The sequence below is a fragment of the Manacus vitellinus genome, unplaced genomic scaffold, assembly GCF_001715985.3.
Source record: "Manacus vitellinus isolate BGI_N305 unplaced genomic scaffold, ASM171598v3 scaffold_25_pilon, whole genome shotgun sequence".
In the NCBI taxonomy this organism is placed as follows: domain Eukaryota; kingdom Metazoa; phylum Chordata; class Aves; order Passeriformes; family Pipridae; genus Manacus; species Manacus vitellinus.
The window spans coordinates 1,571,504-1,595,324 of NW_021939882.1; the positions used below are offsets into that span (position 1 = coordinate 1,571,504).

General features: G+C 37.7%; 1 protein-coding gene across 2 annotated transcripts; it reads right to left on the reverse strand.

Annotated features, from left to right (window-relative positions):
- Positions 1–348: 348 nt before the first annotated feature.
- On the reverse strand, positions 349–22,696 carry CLINT1 (clathrin interactor 1). 2 transcript variants are annotated; one of them, XM_018073634.1, is made up of 11 exons: positions 22,573–22,696; positions 21,840–21,936; positions 20,283–20,391; positions 19,230–19,394; positions 16,008–16,182; positions 11,330–11,570; positions 10,729–10,810; positions 6,385–6,462; positions 3,416–3,696; positions 2,786–2,987; positions 349–2,073 (listed from the first exon to the last, which is right to left on the reverse strand). In XM_018073634.1, exons 1-11 carry the CDS (start codon positions 22,662–22,664, stop codon positions 1,712–1,714), a joined length of 1,884 nt encoding a protein of 627 aa, XP_017929123.1. In that variant the 5' UTR covers positions 22,665–22,696; the 3' UTR covers positions 349–1,711. The 2 variants fall into 2 exon arrangements, with proteins under 2 accessions (XP_017929123.1, XP_017929124.1); XM_018073635.2 differs by lacking the exons at positions 21,840–21,936; positions 22,573–22,696 and adding an exon at positions 21,536–21,671 and having other exon boundaries at positions 1,433–2,073.
- Positions 22,697–23,821: the final 1,125 nt, after the last annotated feature.

Consider the following 23,821-nt stretch of genomic DNA (forward strand, 5'->3'; position numbering starts at 1 on the left):
TGAATTGTTGAAAGATTAAAAACCGCAGTCAGCTAATTACACTCACTCTCATCTCTTATTCAGCAAATGAATCACTTTTCATTACCACTTAGCTGAAGTACATGAATTTCTGCCTAATTAGAAATGTTGTAGATGGAGCATTAGCAAGGCTGGAGCGGGTCAGGATATCTTGCCTGCTTCATTTTTAATTCCTAACAGTAGAGCCAGATAGGAAAGGCTTCAGATAAGAAGTCATTAAACAATTTTAAATTATTTATAAAAATTACTTTGCCCAAATTATAATTATTTTTTTTTCCCCAAATGCTCTCATAAACGTCAAATGGAATGAAAGGAAAAGCAGCCCAACACTGATTTTAATGAACATTTTAATGTTATGTATAACAGAACATTATGAATACAATGGAAACAAAGTTTTATCAATTTAATAATAAAAAAGAAATTCAACATAAGAAAAGGGAGGCAATAAATTTCATACCTATAGTATAGTGCTTATTCTTAACAATATTCCCAGCTTGTGAATATAACAACGTCTTTGTGTTCCAGATTCTAAAATCTTGATTCAAGTGAACTTAAATGCAGAATTACAGAAGGAAAAACAAAAACCCCAAAAACCTTAATTCATTCTTTTGCTTTCAGTAAATCAGTAAAATCTTTGACTGCTACAGGTCTCCTTTATTAATATATATATATTTTTTTTTTACTCCTCTATTGGATTCCACAGCTGCTAATGCCATATTTACACAAAAGAATCACCAAGTATTGTATAAAAGCCAAGATCCAATGCCATTGGATTAGGTTGGGTTATAGATTTACATCACTGAAGTGTGATTCACTTGCTGCTGATGCCTTAAACCAGTGGGTCCATAGGGACATTGGTGCTACAAAGGACACCAAGTGCCACTGCAAAAAGAACTCCAAGAAAGCGCATTTTCTGGAGTTTTCTGAAAGGAAACCTTCCAGCAGTCTTGGATAAAGATTCTCTTAGACTTCCACGGGATATCATATATAACATTAGAAGCATGTTAAGACCCCAAAAATCTGTTGATTACCAAATTGCTGAGAGAGAATTTTTACAATAAAAATTTGGGTAATACAGCAGCGTGGCTGGAACATTAGCAAAAGTATATATACATTCCAGGTCCCTTTGAATTAGCCATAGTCACTTATGTAAGCCATTTCTGGACAAAAATATATATTCTTATAAAAAACTGATCATAGTACTTGAGTGACTTCACAATTGTGGACTCAGTGGTAGTAAAAGGAATGATCCAATTATGACAAAGCGATCAGGGAGAGGGGGGAAAAGAAAGTCAAAGCTCTTCAAGAAAAAAGAAAAGTATAAAATTAGATTCAAACATTTTTATCCAGTCCCCAATCCAGTCTTCCATCAAGTCTCAAAGTTAAAATTGGTTCTTCTACATAGGAAAGGTTTTTTGATGGTCTTAATACAAATTATTTTGTAAAATCATCCAACACATTCCTTAGAAGAATCTTTCACCTCTCCAGAATTTGAACACTAGTTATTTCAACATTTAGAAAATAGCTTTTGGTTCTTTATGTAGACACTTTAACTGATAAAGAAAAAAAAAGTATTAATCAGTGTTTTCCATCCCTTCCTCAGCTATATTTGTGCAGCTAAAAATCCTTCATTCAGCCTGCCCATTTATTTTATTTTATTTTAATTTCATTTTATTTATCTATTTTACAATCTTTATTTGCTAAAATTGGCAAAATTTGCAAAGGCATCTTGCTTGGGTTGTACAGTCCCAGGAGTCAGAGTGGTCATAGCCATATTGGGTACCCCCATTCCTATTGTGCCCGTCAAACCCATTCCTGTAGCTGGCACTCCCATGTTCATGTTCATTCCCATCATTCCCTGGTTCATCATCGGTGTGGGTCCCATGGCAGTCATTCCCATTGTACCTGTCATCACATTGGGCATTCCCATCCCCACGGGCATGGGCCCTCCCATCAACGTGCTGCTCTGGGGTCGCACAGGCATCACGTTGGGCTGAGGACTGAGGTTCACGGCTGCAAAGTTTTGAGTCATGACATTCACGGGTTGTTGCATATCTGCAGGAAAGGGAAAGCACACAAAAAGCACTGATCAGATCTGATGGCACTGAAGGTGCTCAGGCATTTTAAGAAACTTATGTGGTAATCGCTGTGAGCATGGATACACAATGGCCAAACCCACACCTATTTCCTGATTTGGACATCAGGAAGAATTTCTTCACTGAAAAGGTTGTTGGGCATTGGAAGGGGCTGCCCAGAGAGGTGGTGGAGTCTCCTCAGTCTCACCGTCTGAGGAGGTGTTCAAAAGACAAGTGGACATGGCACTCAGTTGACAAGGCGGTGATCAGTCAAAGGTTGGACTTGATGTTCATAGAGGTCTTTTCCAACCTTAATGATTCTGTGGTTTTATTTTGCTTGTTTCCCTATTTTCTGTGTGAAGACTCAAAAAACTTCTATAAAAAATTTAAATATAATTTTTTACCAATACATGCTGCTCTGCATATTCTAGAGAAGTTCTAAGGATTAGGAAGCCTGAAATCAAGATACAGCAACGGTGCAAGCTCTGCAGTAGAACCTGCACAGATACAGCCTCCTGGCACATCAATAATCTCCATTTAGAAAACATCACTTGTGTCACAACACTGCAGCAGTTTCAGGAACCAGTGTGACTAAAGGTAGGAAAACAGCAGGCTAGAGCACTCAGATCTCAGGGCCAGCCTATGGAACGCAGGGCTCAGTGTGCACACAAAACAGCGCAACGATCACTTACTCTGTTGCTGCATCATGGCGTTAAGCGATGGCTGTTGGGGTTTTGAAGGCTGCATCCCAGGTACTAAATTGTCCAAACTGATATTTACACTGGGATCTGACCAAGTTGAGGGTAGAGTTTTGCTTGCATTTTTCTGGACCATCTCTGTCGCATTATAAAGAGAGTTAGACTTCGGCATCATCGTGTTCATGGTTTGCAGAGGCTAAAAAAGAGAAGTTTGTTGGAATTCACTTGAAAGAATTTACCAGTAGGAAACTGGACTAAACAAGAGGTGTTAATTTCTCCCACAGAAGACAAAAAAAACCCCAATAAAACAGGCTGGAAACCTGTAACATGCTGCAGAAAATGGCTTTAAAATATCAACCTCAACTTCTCCAAAAAAGCAGCAACACTTCCTAGATCAATGAAGATCATCTCTGAGAACACTGGCTTATAAAAGGACTTTTCTTTTTAGTAGGCTATTCAAACATTTATGGACAAAACTTCCTTACAACATGCTGATCACATCTGAGTGACCAGGTCTAATGCATTCCAGGAGTGAGATGGATTAATTTTCAATGCTGTGACTAAAGAGAAGAAAAAAGATTAATCCAGGTAGGTCATTAGCAAACAGTACCAAGAGCAGCATACCTGTGACCTGGACATGGGTAAACTGGCACTCATCATGGTGAAATTCATGCTTTGGGTGGTGGTCATGGTTGTCTGAAAGGGACCCATCAAATCAAAGAGATCTGTAGCATTTGAAGCAGCTGGAGGCTGGCCCGAAGCTGGCTGGGGGCTACTGAAGAGCTCTAGAGCCGGCTGCTGTGCAGTTCTGCTGAAGAGCTCTCCAGATGAAGCACTGGGACAAGGAGAAGCTTGGTTGAAGGCACTCCAGTCACCAAAGTCTCCATTTCCAGTTGTTGCTGTACCTGAAGGAAAGGCAACAGTGTGGGAGGAAGGAAGAGAGAGAAGAAAGGCAGAAGACTTAGAGAAAGGCGCTGAGCAAATGCCATATTCCATGAACTGAAACAAATGAGAGCTGATCTGTGTCCGTCCAGATTAACATCTGCAGGTAGAACCTCCATCTGGACATCATTCCCTCTCATGAATATTCCAACAATTTTAACAAGGTAGGAAAGGAAATATGAAACACCCATACACAAAGTAGAAGGATGTTTGATAACATGTCACCTGTGGACGCAAGAGCAGCAGGGACAGGTTTTCTTCGGCTGAAGTACAACTGTGGAAGATAACTTAGGGGTACACAGGAGGCTACAGTCAAAACAACACCTAGAACTTCGATAACTTTTATCAACTTTTTATCTAAGCATTCTGGTATTTGCTGAGAGAGCAGCTGTCAGGAACAAGCCACTTGATAAAGCAAATTCCATCACGATAAAAGAAAGACAACAAAATTTGGTTGTATACAACTAGTAGCTCTTTGTATAAAACCATGCTGAGGGGAGTAAAAACCAGAACTTTGAAAGCAGGTTGTCAGGGAATGCTTATTTGAGACAAGGAATAAGCACTTCCCATTCCATGAAGTGCTCATGTAAAACACATTAGGTTTTCTAAATCTGATTCCTGAACGAAATGCCTTGGCTTGAAGGAGAATTTCAGTCTTGGATCTAGCATTTCTCTCAGCAGCAGCTTTGCTGAACTCTTAGTTCATCACTTAAACATTGTTTCATTTCAATATAGGAGGTTTTTGGAGACAAGCATTTAAATAAAAACACAGAGTTCTCACTGTATCCCACTGTGAGGACAGATCCAATAGTATGAGCTGTTTATAGACACCTGCAAGAGCACCTATTTAAGCATCACAGATGTTGAGACACAAACCAGTGAACCGAGAGCATGTCATAACCTTTGAGTCAAACAGGAGGAGATGTTACCTCCCTTAAAAACACATGTTTCTGGATTAACAAGAAAAGTGTTGCTTCACAGGAGTGATGGGGGAAGAAAAGCTAAAAAACATCATCTCTAGGAGATGCTGAATACAAAGTAACAGCATTTAAACAGCTCTCATGCCACACAATGCATCCTGTTCTGAGTTTGAGCCACTGTCTGGGTCAGTTTTTTGATTATCTCACTGATACCCTTTCGGTACTTCAGCAGTCACAAGCAACATTCTTGCCATATGCAATGAAGTTTGAATGCTAATGAACATTTAAATCATCTCTTGAATTTCTTTAGCTGAGTGAATGAAGACTCAAACACACAGAGCTGGGGTAGATTAATCTGGTGCCAGTTTCCATTTCCTGCTCTATCCAATGGCTGGTTCCATAAGGGCCACCCATAGCCATTTTCTACATCAGTATTCCACCCACTCACGTGTAACTGCAGCAGTCTGTCACATTTCATGTAAATATTTATCAACACACACCTTGAACCTTTAGTCGTCTCCATCTTTACCAACACATTACAATTTAAAGAATAGTAGGAGAGTAAATTTGTTCACAAAATTCAAGTATTGCCAACAACTTCAGTGCATGAAGTGGGCTAATATTCATTAGCTTAGGGCCTTACTAGAACATTTGCTTTGATCTTCCTCACAAAGAGGGGCCTATATTAGAATGTTTCAATTAGTATCACATATTAAAAATTAAAACCTACTTTAAATATTCTTGATAGATAAGTAAATGCTGAGTGTGCTCCTTCTATGTTCAGACCTGTGCACTGAGCACCAATAATGGAAGTGGGGGTAAAAGGGAGAAGGTTTTGCCCCTTCAGTAGGACTTCAAAGATGATTAATCAAGAAGGAAAAGATTTCTAGAGGGGCTTACGCTGTTCAGGAATGATTAATCATTTCACAGGACTCCTTGTCCCTTGCATAATGGTGATTGGAATAGATTAATCATGTTAATGCAGATAAAGGATTGTATCAATTTAGACTGTATTAACTCAGGAGTTATTTGCATAGTAGGCGGCTTTGTGTTTGCAAAACAACTTGGGTTTGACTAAGAAAGCCTGTAAAAAAATTAGAGCAGTTCTTTCCCACCAAGCAAATTAAATGTGTATTAACTAATCTAGGTAGCACAGCTTTCCTAACGCAGCAAAATAAAGGAAGAGATATAAACACACTGACTAAAAGCTGGCTCACAGGTAGATTTTCTGATCAACCTCTTTGCTATTAGCTTCTCATTTTGTACTTAATCCTACCCTGAGAACCCCCAGTCACAAACACTCCTGCCCAAATTAACTTCACAAAAGACAGCCAGCCAGCTCTCTCCACTCTCTGCTTGTCTGCAGCCCTCTTCTGTCTGGGTAGCACTGCAGGCTCCCAAAAACATTCCACCAAAGGGAAGTTGATTGCTTTAGGTGGCCCCCTAGTATATTTTATTTTTTTCTAGTCCAATTTCAAGGGAAACTGTGTTCAGATGGTGGCCATGTCTATGTAACAGCTTGTATGTTTGCCTGCAAAATGACTGCACATGCACTGAACCAGCCCTGGAGAAACAGGCTGTGCCAGGCAGGGTTACCTTCCTTACTCCTGTAGCACTTGTGGTCCAGTTACACACACAGTTTGCCACGCAAAGGGAGGTGACTTTCAATTATGCCACATGGCATCTCTTCCCCTCTTCTGACCCTTAAATCAATCTGTAAATTAATCCTACCTGGTGATGACGGGAAACTTGCTGAAGCAGCAGGTGAACTAAAATCAGCAAATCCTCCAAATGGGTCAGTTGGTCCACCTAGAAACAGAAGGAAGCCAAAAGCTGTTACAGGATTGTGCAAAGATCCATTGCAACAACTGCATGTGGGATTTATGAAGAGAAGCTGTTCTGTACTTGACACGATGGATTTATTGATTCTGCTCCCTAAGTCAGCTCTGTTTTCCTGTTCATCTCCATACTATATTTATACAACCCTGAGCAACAATAAACTGGATTATTTCCAACTACCTGGTAGATCTTGCAGTTTTGTTTTCCTAGGGAAGAACTAAAATATGCAGGTTTTTGTCATCTCTAAAAATAAATGTAGAGATATTAAAAAGATTAACAAGATTTTAACTAGGGAGAAATGCTACTAGTTTGGCAGTTTGTAAAATTAAAACTTTGAGAGCATTATATAAAAAGCCAAACATTCCTACTGTATTAAAGTTAATTTATTATGCTTCCTATGAAAAATTACATGTCACTTTATATTTAGTTTTTGTGTTACTTAAAGCATGAATGATTCTGCAATGTTCTTGAATTGGGATTTCAAGGACAGAGTTTGCATTTGTGTTCATTTTTTTATAAGTTTGCTCCCTTTCTACAAGGAGAACATTAAGTTTTCCAACTAGACATTTGTATACAGCATATAAATTATTAACTTCTGAATACAGCAGAGTAACAATTTTTCACTTAAAAGATACAGCAAAGGTATAAAATCAGAAGATTTAAAAACCATACTGTAAAACTGCTTTTTAAAAATAAACTGAAAAAAGTTAAAAAAAAAAAAAAAAGTCACCCAGTTATTGTTGGCACTGCTTTTAAGCAGGGATTCCTGACCTGAGGAAGCCAAGAAGTTGACCTTATTTGTTTGTCCTCAAAGATTTCACCTCCAAGCAGTCCCACCCTTAGAAGAAGCTGCAGCAGTTCAATTATTTTGCTTTTAGTGTTATGCCTACATTATATAGGTTACATCACAGCTGCTTAGCCTGCAGTGCTTAGGAACCAGCCAGGTGGGACTGGAACATCTGTGCTGCACTCAAACACCACCAGGGACAGTTTCCAACATCTGGTGCCATTTCGGAATTGTCTTATCGCTGCAAGACATTCTGCCCCATCTGCTACTCTCAACTGGGTTAATTAAACTAGAACCATCTCCTTTTTAATAAATGGCCAGCAGTAATAAAAGGAACCATTCACTTCCTAATACATGTGTACTTGTATTTCTTTATAATGTTATTCTACTGTAGACGTTGCCAGGAAGGCGACCGTTCTTCCAAGGGGAAATGTCTTCTTGCTGAGAATGTAATATTAGATATAAAACACAAGTAGGGAATGCAAGGATGCTCTCTTTGAATTTTCACCAATACAGCATTACTGAAACCCTTTCACCACCTTTCCAAGAGGGAGATTTCACACAAAGTTAAGGAATTTCTTCGATAAATTCTGAAGTGATCGAATAAGTATCTTACCTGTGTTTATATACAAGTTTTATTCTGACTGAAACCTGAGAATGAAAAGGGGCTGGTAAAATATTAAGCTAAAAAACCCTGTTCTGATCCTGTTTACTCTGTCTGCTGCAATGAACATTTTCAAACAATTTTTTTCAGCACCAATGTGCTTCCAGAGTTCACAACAGGTTAGTGGTTTGAGAGTTTATATGCCAAATGAGCAACATAGATGACATACTGCTGACCACATGCCCAAAAAAAATTAAAAAATTAATGCTCTCATGCTATACCCATTATCCTTGGGCTGCCTGCCTAAGTGTCTAGGGATTAATTTATTTTAAAAACAAAATAAGGTTCAAACCCCAAATAACCCCTTAACATTTTCCATCAAGTAAACTTTTCTTCTACCTCTCTTGCCTGTTTTCAAATGAAATCTAATTCCAGATGACAGAGATCAAGCTGGATGCAGTAACTCTATAAAGAAAGGTATCACAAGCTAAGGTTAAAGAACCTCAGTTCCAGCAACACCAGAAAGTTATTTCCAGCAGGTCTAACCATGGATTCTGTCTTCTTTATGGCAGTAAACCAACCCCCTCACGTACAAACTGTGTTGCTTCAGTAACATGTAACACTGAGCCCAAGCAACCTTTTCCACATCTCTGCACCTGAAAATACACAGATAAGCAAATCCTGAGTTCCCTGAATTCACATCACTTCCCTGCCAGTTCCTTCACAGGACAGATCAAAGGCTGCATTTGACCCTTTCCCTGTGTCTTGCCTGACACTGGGAATGTTCCCACACCCTGTGCTGCAAGGAGCAGTGGTCATAACAAGTGACCTGCACGTGAAGGACAGTGCTAATCTTCTCAACATGAGCTGGCCTCAAAGATTCCCATGTGAGATCTGTCACTACAAATGAACCCTTTCCATCTGCCTGCTCAGGTCAGCAGAGGTTATTTAGCAGGACCAGCTGGTAATATGCCTCTTCTCAGCACCATTTCTAAATGCTGCTTTGGAAAAAGAAGAAAAAAGGTAAAGAAAAAAAGGCTTACTACAGCAAAGAGTCAAACTGATGAAAGATTTAAATACACTGTAATATGGAAACTGCCATAGTTCTGTTTGAAATATGGGCAGGTTTGCTTTGAAGTGGAAACGTCTATTCTCAATGTGATTTTATTTTTATAAAAGCAAAAACATACACACACATATAAATAAAAAAAGGCTCCAATCCCTTCTGCCATAAGAACTGGATAGAAGTTGTTTCAGTATTGATTTTGGGGTAGTGGCTCTGCTCCAGGATATTAAAATTTCATGGGACTGTGGTCACTCCAATGTACAACGAACAGCTTTGTATACGAAGTTAACAAAATAGGAAACAGCACAAAATAAGTTGTTCCTTAGATTTAAGCATTTGTGCACAAAAACAAAGCACATGAAATTAATTTTATTTCTTAACAATTAGGAATTAACACATTCCAGAACAGAATGTCTACTTTCCCAAAAATAAAAGTGAACAAAGTTGTAAAGATCTACTCGAAATAAGGACTAAGACAGATGTCTGATACTAAATTACCATGACAATTTCCCTCCCCTCCAGTAGAGTTTTCATATATTTTATAGTGCATTGAATACTTACAGATGTAGCATTTTGGTAGGATAGTGATGAAAGGAAGGTCTCTCTGAGTAGTCACAGTACTGTGCTCATATGTTACAATACAAAATCAGGGGTTCCCCCTACAATAACCCCAGAATTGGTGTAACTTCAGCTAGAAGTGAGTAAGAGCAGTCTTTACAAACACCTGAATGCAGCCACACGGCCACACACATGGCCTCCAGCCCCTCTGGACTGCCATTTTTTGGTACAGCCTCTGTGATTTTACCTTGTCTTTAAAACAAGGGGACAGCAGACACTCAGGTCAGCCTAAGATATACACATACACTTTTACAAACAATGTCAATATGAATCCATGTATCATGAGACACTGCTTATTTATAAACGGGAGAAGTTCTGTGAAAGGTTCCTTCCTACAAAAAGGCACATGCTCATATTTTATTTGCTACTCAAAGTGATCTTTAAACAAAAAAATTCTGCCCACAGTTAACCCTCTCCCAACTGCACCAGCAGACCACAAGTGCACAAAGCCCTTTTTCTATTCCATGTCACAACCAAACCCCTTCCTACAAAGAACTGGTAAGCACAATAACATACCTTTAAATTTAAAGTCTTAGGTTCTGAAAAGCAAACCACCAACCCCCTGAATGCCTCTACCAATCCTGTATGCAATGCACTAAAATTAAACACACTCCTAAAAAGTGCATTTTGAGAGCTTAAGTCCATATGAAGGTCAACATACTTGCACATTTACAGAGTGAAGGGATGTGTTTTAAAAACAGTAATTTTACTTTTAGGTAGTAATTTCTTTTTGGTATTAGGGTTTGGATGAACTAAGTGCCAAGAGAAAAGATAAAGAAACAAATTTGCCTTACACTTGAGATGAAAGTTTCTATGGAGATCATCCATCTCCAGCTTTTGCACTGCACTATGAGAAATGCCTGAATGTGAGTGAATTGCACTTGCTTTTAGAGTTAATTATAAATAACTGCATTACATACACAGTTTCTGACAGACTGATCTGGCAGTTGATCTTTGTGCTGCTAACATTTATTAGTCCCACGCAATAGCACACAGAGTACCTTGCTACAAAAGGTTCTAGGCAGTTCTAAACTCTTTTTCAGTATTCATTTCTCCATTTATCTACTATTCTATCTACACAGCAACAAACACGCTTGAACAAGCTTTAAACAGAATTGGTTCCAAATATGCATTACTGAAATAAAACCAAAACGTGCCTACCTGTAGAAGCTGGCTGGCTGGCTCCATCAAATGACAGGTCAACCAGGTCATTAGATGGCTTGCTGCCAGAGGGTACAGCAGCCTGAAGAAAAAATTACACAACAGATCTCATGATGTCATCAATCAAATGACATTGCAAAGTTTTTGAGGTTTTGGAAGGCTTTGTTTTCTTTTACTTTGAAGAGATAACAGATTTGTCTTTGAAGCCAACAATCAGTGGAATGTGGCTAAATGTAAAATCAACTACTAGAAAAAACTCATGACTCAGGTCTGGGTTTTTTTATTGTAACTGAAGAATTTGGTGACTTTTCAATAACTGTACAGTTCCAGAGAATCCTTCACACTTCAGGCCAAGGTTTTCTCTTTGCTTTTCTGAAGAGTAAAACATAGTAATGACTATATCTAAAATATTCTACATCTTAAATCAATCACATAGATTAAACTGTTCCACAGACTTTGAAAACTACAACTAAACATTTCTGATAAAATAATTCCCTTGAACAGTGCATAATAAAAATTCTACCCTAAACTAGAAATCGTCTGAGGTCAGAAGAAAGCAGTTTCCAAAATCATGTTTTACTGTACCCTCCTGCTGTCTCACCTTTGTTGCAGGCTGTGCAGGATGAGCAGCATTCTGTTCTGGACTTGCTTTATCTCCTGTATAATGTGCTGCTGCTCCCAAGTCAATGGTTTTTGAAGGATTTGCTGAGCGTTTTTGTCTGATGGTTGTAATTTCTGTAGCTTGTGCAATATGAATGTGTTTCGTTGTCACAGTCTCCTCTTCATCTTTAAATTCAGCTTTGGGAGATTTACCTCTTCTTGATTTTTCCTCATCACTGTCACTAGAAAAACAAAAGTGATAGCACAACATTTGTGATGAACTTCTCAGTTCCTTGAGTGGACATTTGGCTAAAGCCACAAGAGTTTTGGTTACTGCAGTTTCCTGTAGCAACAGTTCCTAATAAAAATATTGTTTCTTCCTACATTTGAGAAAGGAAATGTTTCCCCCTTACATAACCCATCACATCACACAGCATTGCACCTGTTGTACAGATGTGATGAAGAAAATCAAGTTATTTTGTTAAACATGAACTGCAAGTCCACGGCAGAGGATAACAGGAAATCAGTGTTTAAATCCAGTACATGGAATTACCTTCTGACAGGAACTCCTCCACACATTATGTAACACTTCAGCAAGAAAAACTTAAGTTGGCAGCTCTGTTCAGTACTTACACCAAGAGACAGAAAGCAATGAACCGAATAGAGGCACTATCTTTCAGGTTTCAACAGCTCCACTGGTATTTCAGCTCATTTCCTTTTCCAGAGAAACAAGCTTTTATAGTCTTTAAAATGTTCGTGGGGAAAAAATGTTTACAGAATTATGTAATGCAATACTATTCCCTTTCTATCAGAGCACACACAGTTATTCTTAAAATGTAAAAGAACAAAAATGTCACCCTTTTAGGCAAAAACTTTGGATGCCACTGCATACTATTTGTTTAATCTGCTACATTTTCCACTTTTACATTTTAAGTCTTTCACAAACAAACCAACTGGCCCCAGCCAACAGTCAAGTTGCCTGCTACAATCAAGATTTGTACATAGCAGGGAGAACTGCTATAAAGAAAGCTTAAATACATTGAAACATTTTGAATAGTAATTCCCTTAGCAACAGAGTAGAAAGTGGGTTTTATATTTTAATAATGCATTAGAATACTAAAACTGCAAGATTTAAGAAAGGCTGTCCCTTTGTCAGTGGGAATATGACAGTAACTGCAATATACTCTGGAGGGGAGCCTTTGTTCTCTGCTAACAATGGTTGGTTTTTTTGGAACATGTTGCCTGTGTCATTTCCTCTATATACATTACCTACTCACCACTGGGGATGCCTCAGTTCAGTAACATCACTGAACACAAATGCTCCCTCCCTTTTTCCATTTTTTTACTTTTAAAAAGGTAAATATCACAGTTGCTGGCCAATCAGCAACTCCTGGGACAAGGGAGCTCAAATGGCACCACCATAACCTTATTCTTCCAAGGCACTTCAACCCTGACGTGTGACAGCAGTCCCACTGTCCCAGTTCTGGAGTTGTGCAGGTACCCACCTGTGTGCACAAACACAGAGGGGACCATCACCACATTTCCATTTGTGACATCAGGATTTTAACACAAGCCCCCAGAGAAGACAGATCTGCACATTAGATGGTGCACATGGCACATCCATCCAAAAGCCTCAGAGGAGTGTGGATGATGTTGCCTTTCAGATGTGTGTTTAAAGCCTCTCCAAGGCTAGGACAACATAAAGTAAGGCTTAGTCTCTTAAAACCTGCTGCAATATGTTTCTTGTCCTCACTACTGAGTCCACCAAGTCCACATACACATTCTGTGGGTTGAGAAAATGATTGACAACCGAAGTCTGATCCTGATAGAACTGTTACAGATCAATCTCACTAATGCAAGGATGAAAGAGTGAGCCTTTGGTGATGTACAGCAAAATAAAGGACTAAAAGCTTCTGAGAAAAGAAATCAAACATATATCCCAGAAAGGAGAATAAATATTAAAGACTCAATTTTCTATGACAACCTCTACTGCTTTGAAACCCTCTCAGGAGATCCACCTTTTATTTTCCTTTCATGGTCACATTAACAAAAAAAATAATTACAGATGAATGTTCACTTTAAGTGTGTTTACTGTGCTCAGTAAAACTACAGTGCTTCTTCTGAGAATTACAGAATTAACTTAAAAATAAAAATTCTAGCTAGCAGTGTACCAAATAATTAAAAACACTTCTGCAAAGAAAGTACATGGTTACCACTTCTAGGAATCAAAGTATGGACACAATCTCTTTCTTTGCCTGAAGTTCTTTGTGGTGTGGGTTTTTTTTTTTTGAACATACTTTAAGGTAACAAAAGTAGTTTACTGAGACTTAAGCAGACCCAGCTTCTCCAGAGCTCGTTGTGTAGAGCAGTTCCACTGAAATCTACTGTACACTCAACAGTCTGTATCACAGTTCTTAGCTCTTTGTTAAAGTTCTTTATTACTTTAAGTATTTTTTTTTTTTTACAAACTACTGGCTCTGCAAGTAAAGCCAGAAATCCAGAAGTTTGGGTAAGTTCTTCTGGTACATAAAGACCATGTCTTCCAAGTTCCCTTAACCACAGTGAAGATGTGTAAGTCCCATTCTCTGTGCTTCAAGGCCTTTATTGGCTTTAGGGTACTCAAGTAATAATGTTTATAAAGTTATTATAATAGAAACAATAGAACATAACAGCACATTTGCCAGCTGAGTGAGTATCACCATTTAGTCACTTTTCCAAGTGAAATGGTAACTTAATTGTTATTATATAGCAGCAGGCTATGAATAAGCCAGTAAATTTTTTAGAAAAAAATTACTGAAGTGTGAAAACACAGAAATGCACTGATTTTGTGAGGCATTTACAAAAGTATGTTGTTATTTTGAGCTTAAGTTATATGATAATTAAAATTTCATGTTTCCTTCCGTTTCAATATTTAAATACAGTATTTTGCTAATAGAGCACCCACTAAGGCTTGTAGTTACAGTATCTTTAAGTATAAATACAGAAGTCTATAACCTTGAGTTCAATCTTCTTGGATCCTTTGATGGCTTCTGTGGAAAGAAGCCCCTTCATTTGAACACTCTGATAAAATAGCTTTGATGCTATCTAATCACCAAGCCAGGAGGAGCCAAAAGGAAATTCCAGGATGGGAGCTGAAGCAACCATATTGCTGCAACCTGGATTCTTCTTAGAACAGGATAACCTGCAATTACCTAACTGGCTTTGCTTGTGTATGTCCCAAAAAAAAACCTCCTTCTATTTTGAGTCCTTTCATAAATTTCAAGACAAATTCCCCAAGTGACATACACCAAAAAATAGAAGAAAAATAAAACAGAAGGGACAAGGGTTACAAGAGCAAAACAAAAATGAAAAATGTAATATTAGCCAGAGAAAAAGATCAGTGTCACTTGGGGTAGAGATGTACAGTGAAGAAGTCATCAAAATAAGCTGCTTTTGATAAAGATTGGACTTCAGAAAGGCCTGCCTAGACCACTGAAAAGTACAAGAATTTATCCAGTGTAAGAGACCAGGAGCCATTCAGAAATAAAGCAAAGGAAATAAGATAAAAAAAAATGAGCTTTGCAGACATCAGGGGACAAGTTGCTTTTGAAAGGTAAGAACAGAAAAGCACACAGCAATATACCATTGTTACATTTGAAATTGTTTACTTTCCTTCTGATCCCTTCTCTTTGTAGTCCATTGATAGTAAGTTCTAAGAGGAAACCCTGATGTGTGTGCAAAGAATACCAGTTTTATGATTTATTAATGCCCCAGCAAGAAGACCATACCAGCCTTTTCCCCAGAAATGCTACCATTACCATTATATCTTGTTTCTGTGCAAAATTGCTTTATTCTTGCACCACAGACACGTGTGCATGTGTATTTTTATATTCATATACACCCATATGTATATATGTGTGTGACTGTATCTAAAGACATTCCTGTAAAAAATATTAATCAAATCTCAGTGCAAATTTGAATTTTAAGTTGTTTCCCAAAAGGGAATTATTTCAATATACTTGAGCACTTTCTCTACAGCAATTTCAGATTCTGTTAAGTACGAACTTGATCTCCAGATAATTAAATTCAATGCACCTGTTGAAGTGTGATGTATGTAAAGTTCTTTCTGGAGGCAAAGCAGGGTAGGTTTTCTTCCTTACTGAAAAAATTTAATGACCAGATGTAAAATACAAGAACTTTCTTGAAAAGGTTCAACTGAAATGGACTTTTTTTAAAGAAGCCACCTGCAGGCTGTTCTTCCTGGAATCAGTTCAGGGAAGCAGCCCTGTGTCAAGTTAATCTAAGCAATTTTTATCTTCCTCTTCCTTGGCACTTCAGCATTCAGAGCAAGTGTAGCATTAAGTGGCAGCCTTTGGTACACTGGCATAAGACCACGGAATTGCTGAGACAAGGAAAAGCTTACAAAATTTCAGCCAAATTCCCTGCTTTGCCAGCAGCTTTCTAAGCTGGGGCAATAATGGAAAGCAGCCAAGAGTAGTTAACTACTGCCAGAACTACACTATTCCCTAAGGCCAGGAAGACCTGCATAAGAAGTCCAGGAAGCAGGTATTGAACCCAAACAGGCTTCCTTATGGACAAAAGGAATGGCAGAGCATTGTAAGGAATATTCAGTAATGTCAAACAGCTCTATAATAGTGATTTCACAGATAAATTTGTGTTAAAATAACTCCAGTTAGTACCTGCACCTCTCTGGAGAGTCTTCTCTATCTTTCCTTCGGAACTTGCTGATGGTATCATCGATCCTGCTGCCAATTTTGTCACTTAGCTCACCTAACTTATCACTGAATGGAAAAGCTGGCTTTTTATCCCATTCTTCATCCCATTTGGACTTGGGCTCAGGATCATATCTTTCACCTGTGTAAGACAAGGAAATATTAAAGATAACGCAAGAAAAAAATGCCCGTGGTCTTTCAGGAATCCCTCTCAAGCCCCCCTGCCCCACAGACATAAAGCCTTACAAGTTTTCAAAGCAATCTGAAAGCTCCCACCATGCTGAATCAACACTATTACAGCAAGGCACAGCATGGAATGCCAATCATTAAGTGGCAGAAATGCAGATTCAAAGACTTTTGTTTATGAGAATGACACAATCCTAATCAGGATCCTGTTGGACTCTGCTGGAGAAGCACAAGCGGCACCATCAACCCTGGCTGCACAAGCAGCTGATCAAAAAGGGGACACACCAGTTCTGAACAGTCACTTAATGCAGAATATTCTATTCCTGGCCAAGCTGTGTGCTCAGAGGTAAATCACTGGGTTTTTACACACTGACATTCAGGAACACAGAAAAGCACAGTAACAAAATCTCAAAAGACGTGTACAATGCATGGCAACTTTCTGTTTTCTTTTCCACACTTAGCAGTTAAAGAAACCTTTTAAAGAGATGAAAACAAACAAAAAAAAGAGGCAGTAAAGCAATTCACCTTTTCAGCAGCCACTGAGTATCCTGAACATCTTTACTGAACATTATTATCAAGGAATCAAAAACTTTTTTTCCTAATCAAGTATTCAAGACCTCCATACTGGTATCTTAGACTACAAACAGCTGTCGGTTTTACTTGAAATAAGCACATTTGCTGTACAATCCCAACAAGGAAGGTTAAAACACTAAGTCTGAGTTACTTATAAACACAGAGACAACCTGAGCTTAATTCAAAAGAAAAAGACCCCAACATTTTAACAAAGACTTAACTATCAGGAGCACATCACACTTTAACTTGTATTGTGATCTTCTCAGATTTTCTGCCCAAAATATAAAGGTGTATAAAGCAAGGAGAACAGCTCAGTTTCTAGACAACATTTTTAGACAAAAATTTTGCATTCCAGGCCATCACACACATGAAACAAGACACTTTTTATACTTTTTTTTACTTAAGCTGAGTAAAATTGAGTAGCAGAATGGAAGAACAATGGAAAAAATCATTACTTCAAGTTCCACAGGAATTATATTGCAGCTCAGACAACGTTCAAGATGTATTCAATTAAGCCATTTTTAATAAAAAAGAAAATTATGGATTCCAGCACTACAAGGTGCAAAATTTAAGTTATACCTGTCTGATAATTTCGTATGATAGAGGATGTATTTCCTTACTAAAGACATAAGTGCAAGTCTCCAATGATAGTTGTTCAGATCAATCAAACTTTTTCAGTAGAGAATCTGTTACAAATCCTTGAGATACTCAGTGAGATCTTTATCACTGGAAAAGGAGATACTGCTAAGAAATGCATTGCTGTTAAATTTTGCAGGAGAATAAAATGGCCTTATTTCAGTTTATGCCAGGCTCTCAAGCACTTTAATGCAGATTCCTTTAGAAGGGTTTCCTTGTGCAGTAGAAATTTTAAAATTAAAAAAGAAACCAACTAAGAGCTCGGTATCTTTAGGATAAAATGAACTAAGGAAAAATCTGAATATACAAGCATTTATGTCTAAATAACTAGAATCTTTTTGATTACAAATCTCACCTGGGAAAAGGTTTGTTTTCTGCTGCTAGAAAGATTCTTTTGGATTTTTTTTCATTTTTTACTTTACTCACCACATGAAGGAATAATAAAAAATATCATAAAAATTAAATACAAGACAAAGAAACTAGTCCTTCAAATTAAAAAGCCCAAGTGATAACTAAGGAGCATATGGAGAAAGGCTTCTACCCAGCATAAAAGGATAGATCACGACTCTTTACAGAGCAAGTCAAAAGATAAGCTCAGGGAAAGAACAGAGGGACATGTACTCAAAGTACAAATACAGTGACTCATAAGTATTTCCTAAAAAGAGAGTCACCAGAATTCCAAGCAGGTAGCAAAAGCCTAAAGGAATATAATAAAACAATATATATCCTGCCATGGAAATAAAGATTTTTCAACTACTCTTCATATGACAAAAAGAGAGAACAGAGAAATAATCTGTCAGAACCAGAAGGGAGTAAATCTAAGCTTAAGGCTCCCAGTGAAGAACAGTAAAAAAACCACACAGACAGCACCAGAGAGCGACAAGTGAAATTTTAAGTTGTGCACAGTTACTGCTCAGCTCTTACACCAAACCCTTCTCAAAGAGCTCCCCAATTCTAGCAACCCAGAGCCTTGTGCCATTGGGACTTTGGTACTCATCCCTTAATAAAAGCAGCCAAGGATTTACTTAGGCCAAAGAAAACACAGACTGACAGCTGGATCATGGAGGGCATGCTGGGATAGATCAGATATAAAAGCCAGTTCAAGCTCAGATCTCTGCTACACACTATGACAGGGACTAGGGAGCAAGGAGAAAGCAAGGTACTTAGTGCTTATATTAAGTCAGATCTGACAGACCCTGGAAAATCCACAGGTATTTTTCAAGTATTACTTGGAAAACCAAAATGTCTAATGGCATCTATCTACCTATGCTGTGCCACCCAAACAGGATCACTACCCAAAAAGCCCTAACCCAAATTAACTAGTGGTGCTAAAGGAGGTTGGCAGGAGGAGGCAAAGCAAGCCTTGTGCCATGGTGGGTGCAAAGCATCATCACTTTTATTTTTCTGATTAAAAGACTGACTAAGAAACCCTAACTTACAAGGGCATTTCTTTATCTACTTCTGCTACAGCAGCATCCATTTCACAAGGAGACTCTGTCTATGGATAAAAACAATACAGCTAAGTTTGGATTAAGTCAATGCATTAATGTTAGTTATTGAAGTTGCTAATTAGTTATGACCAGAAAAGACTAACTTATGCTTTTTAAAGTAATTCATTTAAATTTGTATGGGGAGGAAATATGCAAGATTTCCTTTATAATAGTAACACTGACAGTTAAAGAAACATAAAAGAAAAAGCACAAATGGGAACATATTAGAAATTCCTTTGGTTATTCAGGTGATCTAAGCCAAGTTGGGATTGTCAACCCTTGACCAAGGAAGCCCAGTACTCACTGTATCTGAACCCTCCAACATCGTCCGAGGAAACCCCAATGTATTTGTCTTTGTTCTTCTTTGCTTTCTTCCTCTCTTCCCGCAGCCGATCATCATCTTGAGCAAATTCAACCATTTCTTTTACCTTCTGGCGGATATTTATCCCTTGGTCTTTGCCATTCTCATCTGTATAGGTAATGCAGGATAGAGATGATGGATGGAAGATGGGGGGAAAAAAGGAAAAAAATAAATAAGAGGTAGCAATACTGAACATCAAAATGATAAGAAAATTTGAATTATGAGCAGAGCAATCAAAGATTTTATGGCTACTGAGGTCCACTGCATCTGTTTAAAAGGGACCAAACACTTTAACACCAATTTTCATCCTTAGATAAATGAGTTTTCACTGAACGGTGTACTTAGAAACATCTAACTGCTGCTGAAACACTGGAAAGATTAATAAAGACTGAGACAGAACTTATATGCTCCACTTGAACAATTTTAACCCCTCAAAACATCCCCCTTTTCCCCTCAATCTTTTTAGCACAGTTTTGGCAAGTTTCATTGCAAGAACTGTCTCACTGTAAAACTGGTTTTTTGAAAAACTGCTTTCAGTTGGGAAGTAGTATAAGCTAAATGTGCTCCTTTCCAGCCTTTTTCACATTCAAAACACACACTGGCCTTGCTGCCTTTGCACTGTAAATATTATTTGGTGGGAGGAAAAAAACCCCAGCTTCAAACAGATGTGTGTGTTTTGGAGCTCTAACCTTTTCTTCCCATATGATTAAAGCTATTCCTTTACGGACACCACAGGGGACCAGTCTCCAGTGCATATTTTAATATAAACCCCAACACTCATGTTGTGTTGGTTCTGTTGTTATTAGCCAGTCTTTTCTGCAAGTTCTTGTCTTCACTAATTAATACTCTAGGGCCCCACGTCTTGGATTCTGCACTCTTCACACAACTGGCAACAGTCACATTTTAATTAGACTGGGGAAGCTTCTAAGCTGGTTCAGGTGACTGACAACTCCAACTACTGTTTTAATTTGCTTATAAGATTTTTCTATTGCTCACCTACAAAGTGGTAATTTTCCAGGGATCGCAAATCATAAATGTGTTCTCTGGCACTTGTAACAACACGCTCTGATCCATTCCTTATGAGGTAAGCTAGGAGCAGCAAAGACTATAAAAATACAAAGCACCTTATGATTGCATGAACAAAAGCTCTATCTTTTTTTTTTTAAATAGGTAATAGAAAACCCAACCTACCCCCCTCCCCAAATTAGTAAGCAATAAGACTTTCCCTTTTAAAATAAATGCCTATTATATGGTTCACAAAGAAAAAAAACATGTTTTCCTCACATGAACCTTTTGCTCTTTAGACTATCAAAACTGTATTTGTGAAATCCTAACTTGTTACTACTAAATCACAAGTTGTTACCTTTATCAGCTACTGCTTATTTTAAGAGAAAGCAGTAACAATTTAAGAGAAAAAGTTAACCCTGCAAAACAAAGCATTTTCTTTTGTCTCTTTTGTTCACAATTTTCCAATGGTTTTCACTGAAAAGTAACTCTTACAGGAATTTAAGAAGCCTTCTGCAGGATTCCACGGATATACAAAACTGCATTTCAGGACAATTTTAAGCAAGTGACAAAACAAATGAAGTTTAAATAATACCTTAATTTCAATTCTTTATGTTGAGGATTTCTATCTAGAAAAAAAAAATAATGTACCTTATCTGAAGAAGTGCCTTTATCAGCTAAAACTATCATTATATTTCATCCAATCCAGACCTGATAAGCAATTCCAAGAAGTCTTTATAACATTAAGTAGCTACGTGTGATAGCATTAAATATTAATTTCTATTGTACTTCAGGGAAAACAATTACTATGACTACAAAACATCAAGCACCTGTGAAAAGCACAAACCATGCTTTAGAATTAATTGTGTCTTGCTACAATCCTGGCATCAAGAAAAACAGAATATAAGCTAGCCTGTTACATCAAATCTAAAAAATGAGGTTATATTTGCATAATTCAGTGAACACTGAACACCACTTCAAGTGCAGCATGATACAATCTCAAGCAAAAAGTTTCTGTACCATGTTAATTCACCAAAGACAAGAAAAATGCAAATGACTCAGTTACATCCTAATCGTGTTTTGGAAAAGTGTTATAAGATCTGCAAGAAAATCCGGTCCACTCAAAGTTCAACTACAATTTTTAAAGAATTACGAATTGCCAGAAAATTAAGATTAGTTTGCATTTTATTTCAGGTATTCTTGAACTCCTTCAAAAATGTTTTCCTGACAGCACAGTAACTTACCTCCTTCTCACGGAGCTCTGTAACAACTCCTTTGGGCAGATTCAAACTGCGAATGCTACTCCAACACTTGAATATCAGCAAAATGTAATTGCTCTGTTACGTTCATTAAGTAGGATCTTAAACACTCTTCTAAAACCAGAAATTTTGTGGTTTTTTCACATACAGCATTTGAAAGACACCTTTGACTTCACTAACAGAATTACAAAACAGTTAAGAAAGAAATTAAAGGTTACTGGTGGAATAAGTGCTGTAGGAGTATCTAAACACGGTACGAGCACCAAGACGAAGTCTCAGACATACACACCTTATAAACCCTCCTCCAGTTCTTTTTATTATCTTTCAGCATTCGAGTCCAAAGCATGTTCATGAGTTCTGGGAACTGCTCATACATAAACGTAGCCCTAAAGAATTAAACAAAAGGAGTAAATGTTCTCCGTGCTTTGCCACAACGGCTTGTTCAGACTCAGGGCTGGCAGTAGATGGCAGCGTGATCTAAGCCCAGGCACGTCGGGTGACATTACAAGGGAAAAAGCTATCCCTGGTTTTACTTATTTACATTCCAGGACTACAAAAGAAAAAAAAAATGTAATTCGAAAAATCTGAGGCAGTAAAATAACCTTCACTAATCTGTAACCAAAATAACGTTGAATATGAATACCCTAATAACCACTGCAACTAGTCAAATTAATTTTAACAGACAAAAAAGCTCAAGGAAGAATTTGACATGTTTTGCTCTATTTGGAAAAGTCACAAAAAGGCACTTTGAAAATAAACACTCCAAAACCGTCAGATATATTGAAATAATTTTGAGGCTACATAAATGGAAAATCAAGAATTTAAAAAATACTTGGGCTTAATTTTTTGTTTGAGTTTTCAATACATTCTAAAATTATTCATTAAAAAAATAAGACTTGATTTACAGCAACTTCTCAGCATTATCAGTCTGCATACCGCAGAGTTGATTTAGCAGCAGATTTCACGTTCTTATATAAAATGCACCTTTCTTTTCTTCATCACTGAGTCAAATTATCACTTACTTGGCAATCTCTCCCATGAGTTGCCCTGAAGGTCCCCATGGATCATCATTGGTTGCTTCTCGAACCTTAGACTCTATTTCTGAATAATTCATAACCACATTGGTGCTGCAAAGGAAAAAAAATTCACACACATGAAGATTAGCATCAAAACTGAGAAACACATGAAAACTTAATAATGACACTGGTGCGTATCTCACTTAATGAGATACCTCTACAGAGTGGGAAAGAAAACAGCTTTAGTGCACAAGTTACCCTGAGGACACCATACAACATATTTAAGTTATCTTTAGGAGGGTTTTACTATTCCATTAGTCTTCAAGAATACAGATGAGAAACTAGGGATTACATTACAGCTGGATTTAGTCCAGCTTTTGGTCAAATTAAAATCCAAACCAAACCACTACAGTCAAAGCTGATAGTTTCTGCAACTAGATATGGTTTGCAATGGTGCACAGTTATTTGCAAGAGGCTTTATAACTCAATCAGGAGCAGTTTAGGCTCTTTTTGAATGAGTGCTACAAGGGAAACTCAAGAATATCAGTATTAAACAGGTGTTGGTGAAAACTAACAAACAAAACAAACAAAAAATCACATGGAAGACTGAAGTAAGGGAGAGGAGATTCACTAGAAGGCCTGTTTCCTAGCTTCTATTTATTTAATTAAGGCAAAACAGCAAAAGAAAAGCTGCAGAGCACTCAATTACAATTACAGCAATGCAAGTACTGTAAGGAGCTCAGGCTGTCTCTACAAGAGGTCACAGAAAAGCCTCACTTGGAAAAAAGGAGGCAATTTTTCCATGCTGTTTACATTAAAATAGTAAATATGGGGTTTTGGGGATTTTTAATTAATCTCTCAAAGGGGTAACCTATAAGACCAGGAACGTCCTTTGTGCCCCTAAAAGCATCCAGATATATTTGATAAAACAATAATTTTCCTTATATTTTAAGTGAGTGAACAGGCCCAAAGCCTCATTCATATAGAGAATGTTTGAAAACCAGCTCTCCAGTTCCAGGGCAACAGGAATGAAATTACCACTGAAAGGAGCCCTGGTGGCCTCTGCTTTCTCTACATACTCAGAATGTATTTGAAATAACATGTTTACACCTATCATGTCAGAAGTTTGAAAGTTTATTTAAAAGTACATCATACAACTGGTTTCAGAAGCTAAAAAACCCTGTAAGGTGATGACTTTCAACACAAACCATCCCACAAAGTCAAATTAATTAAACTGTAAGAAAGTTCTAATGAT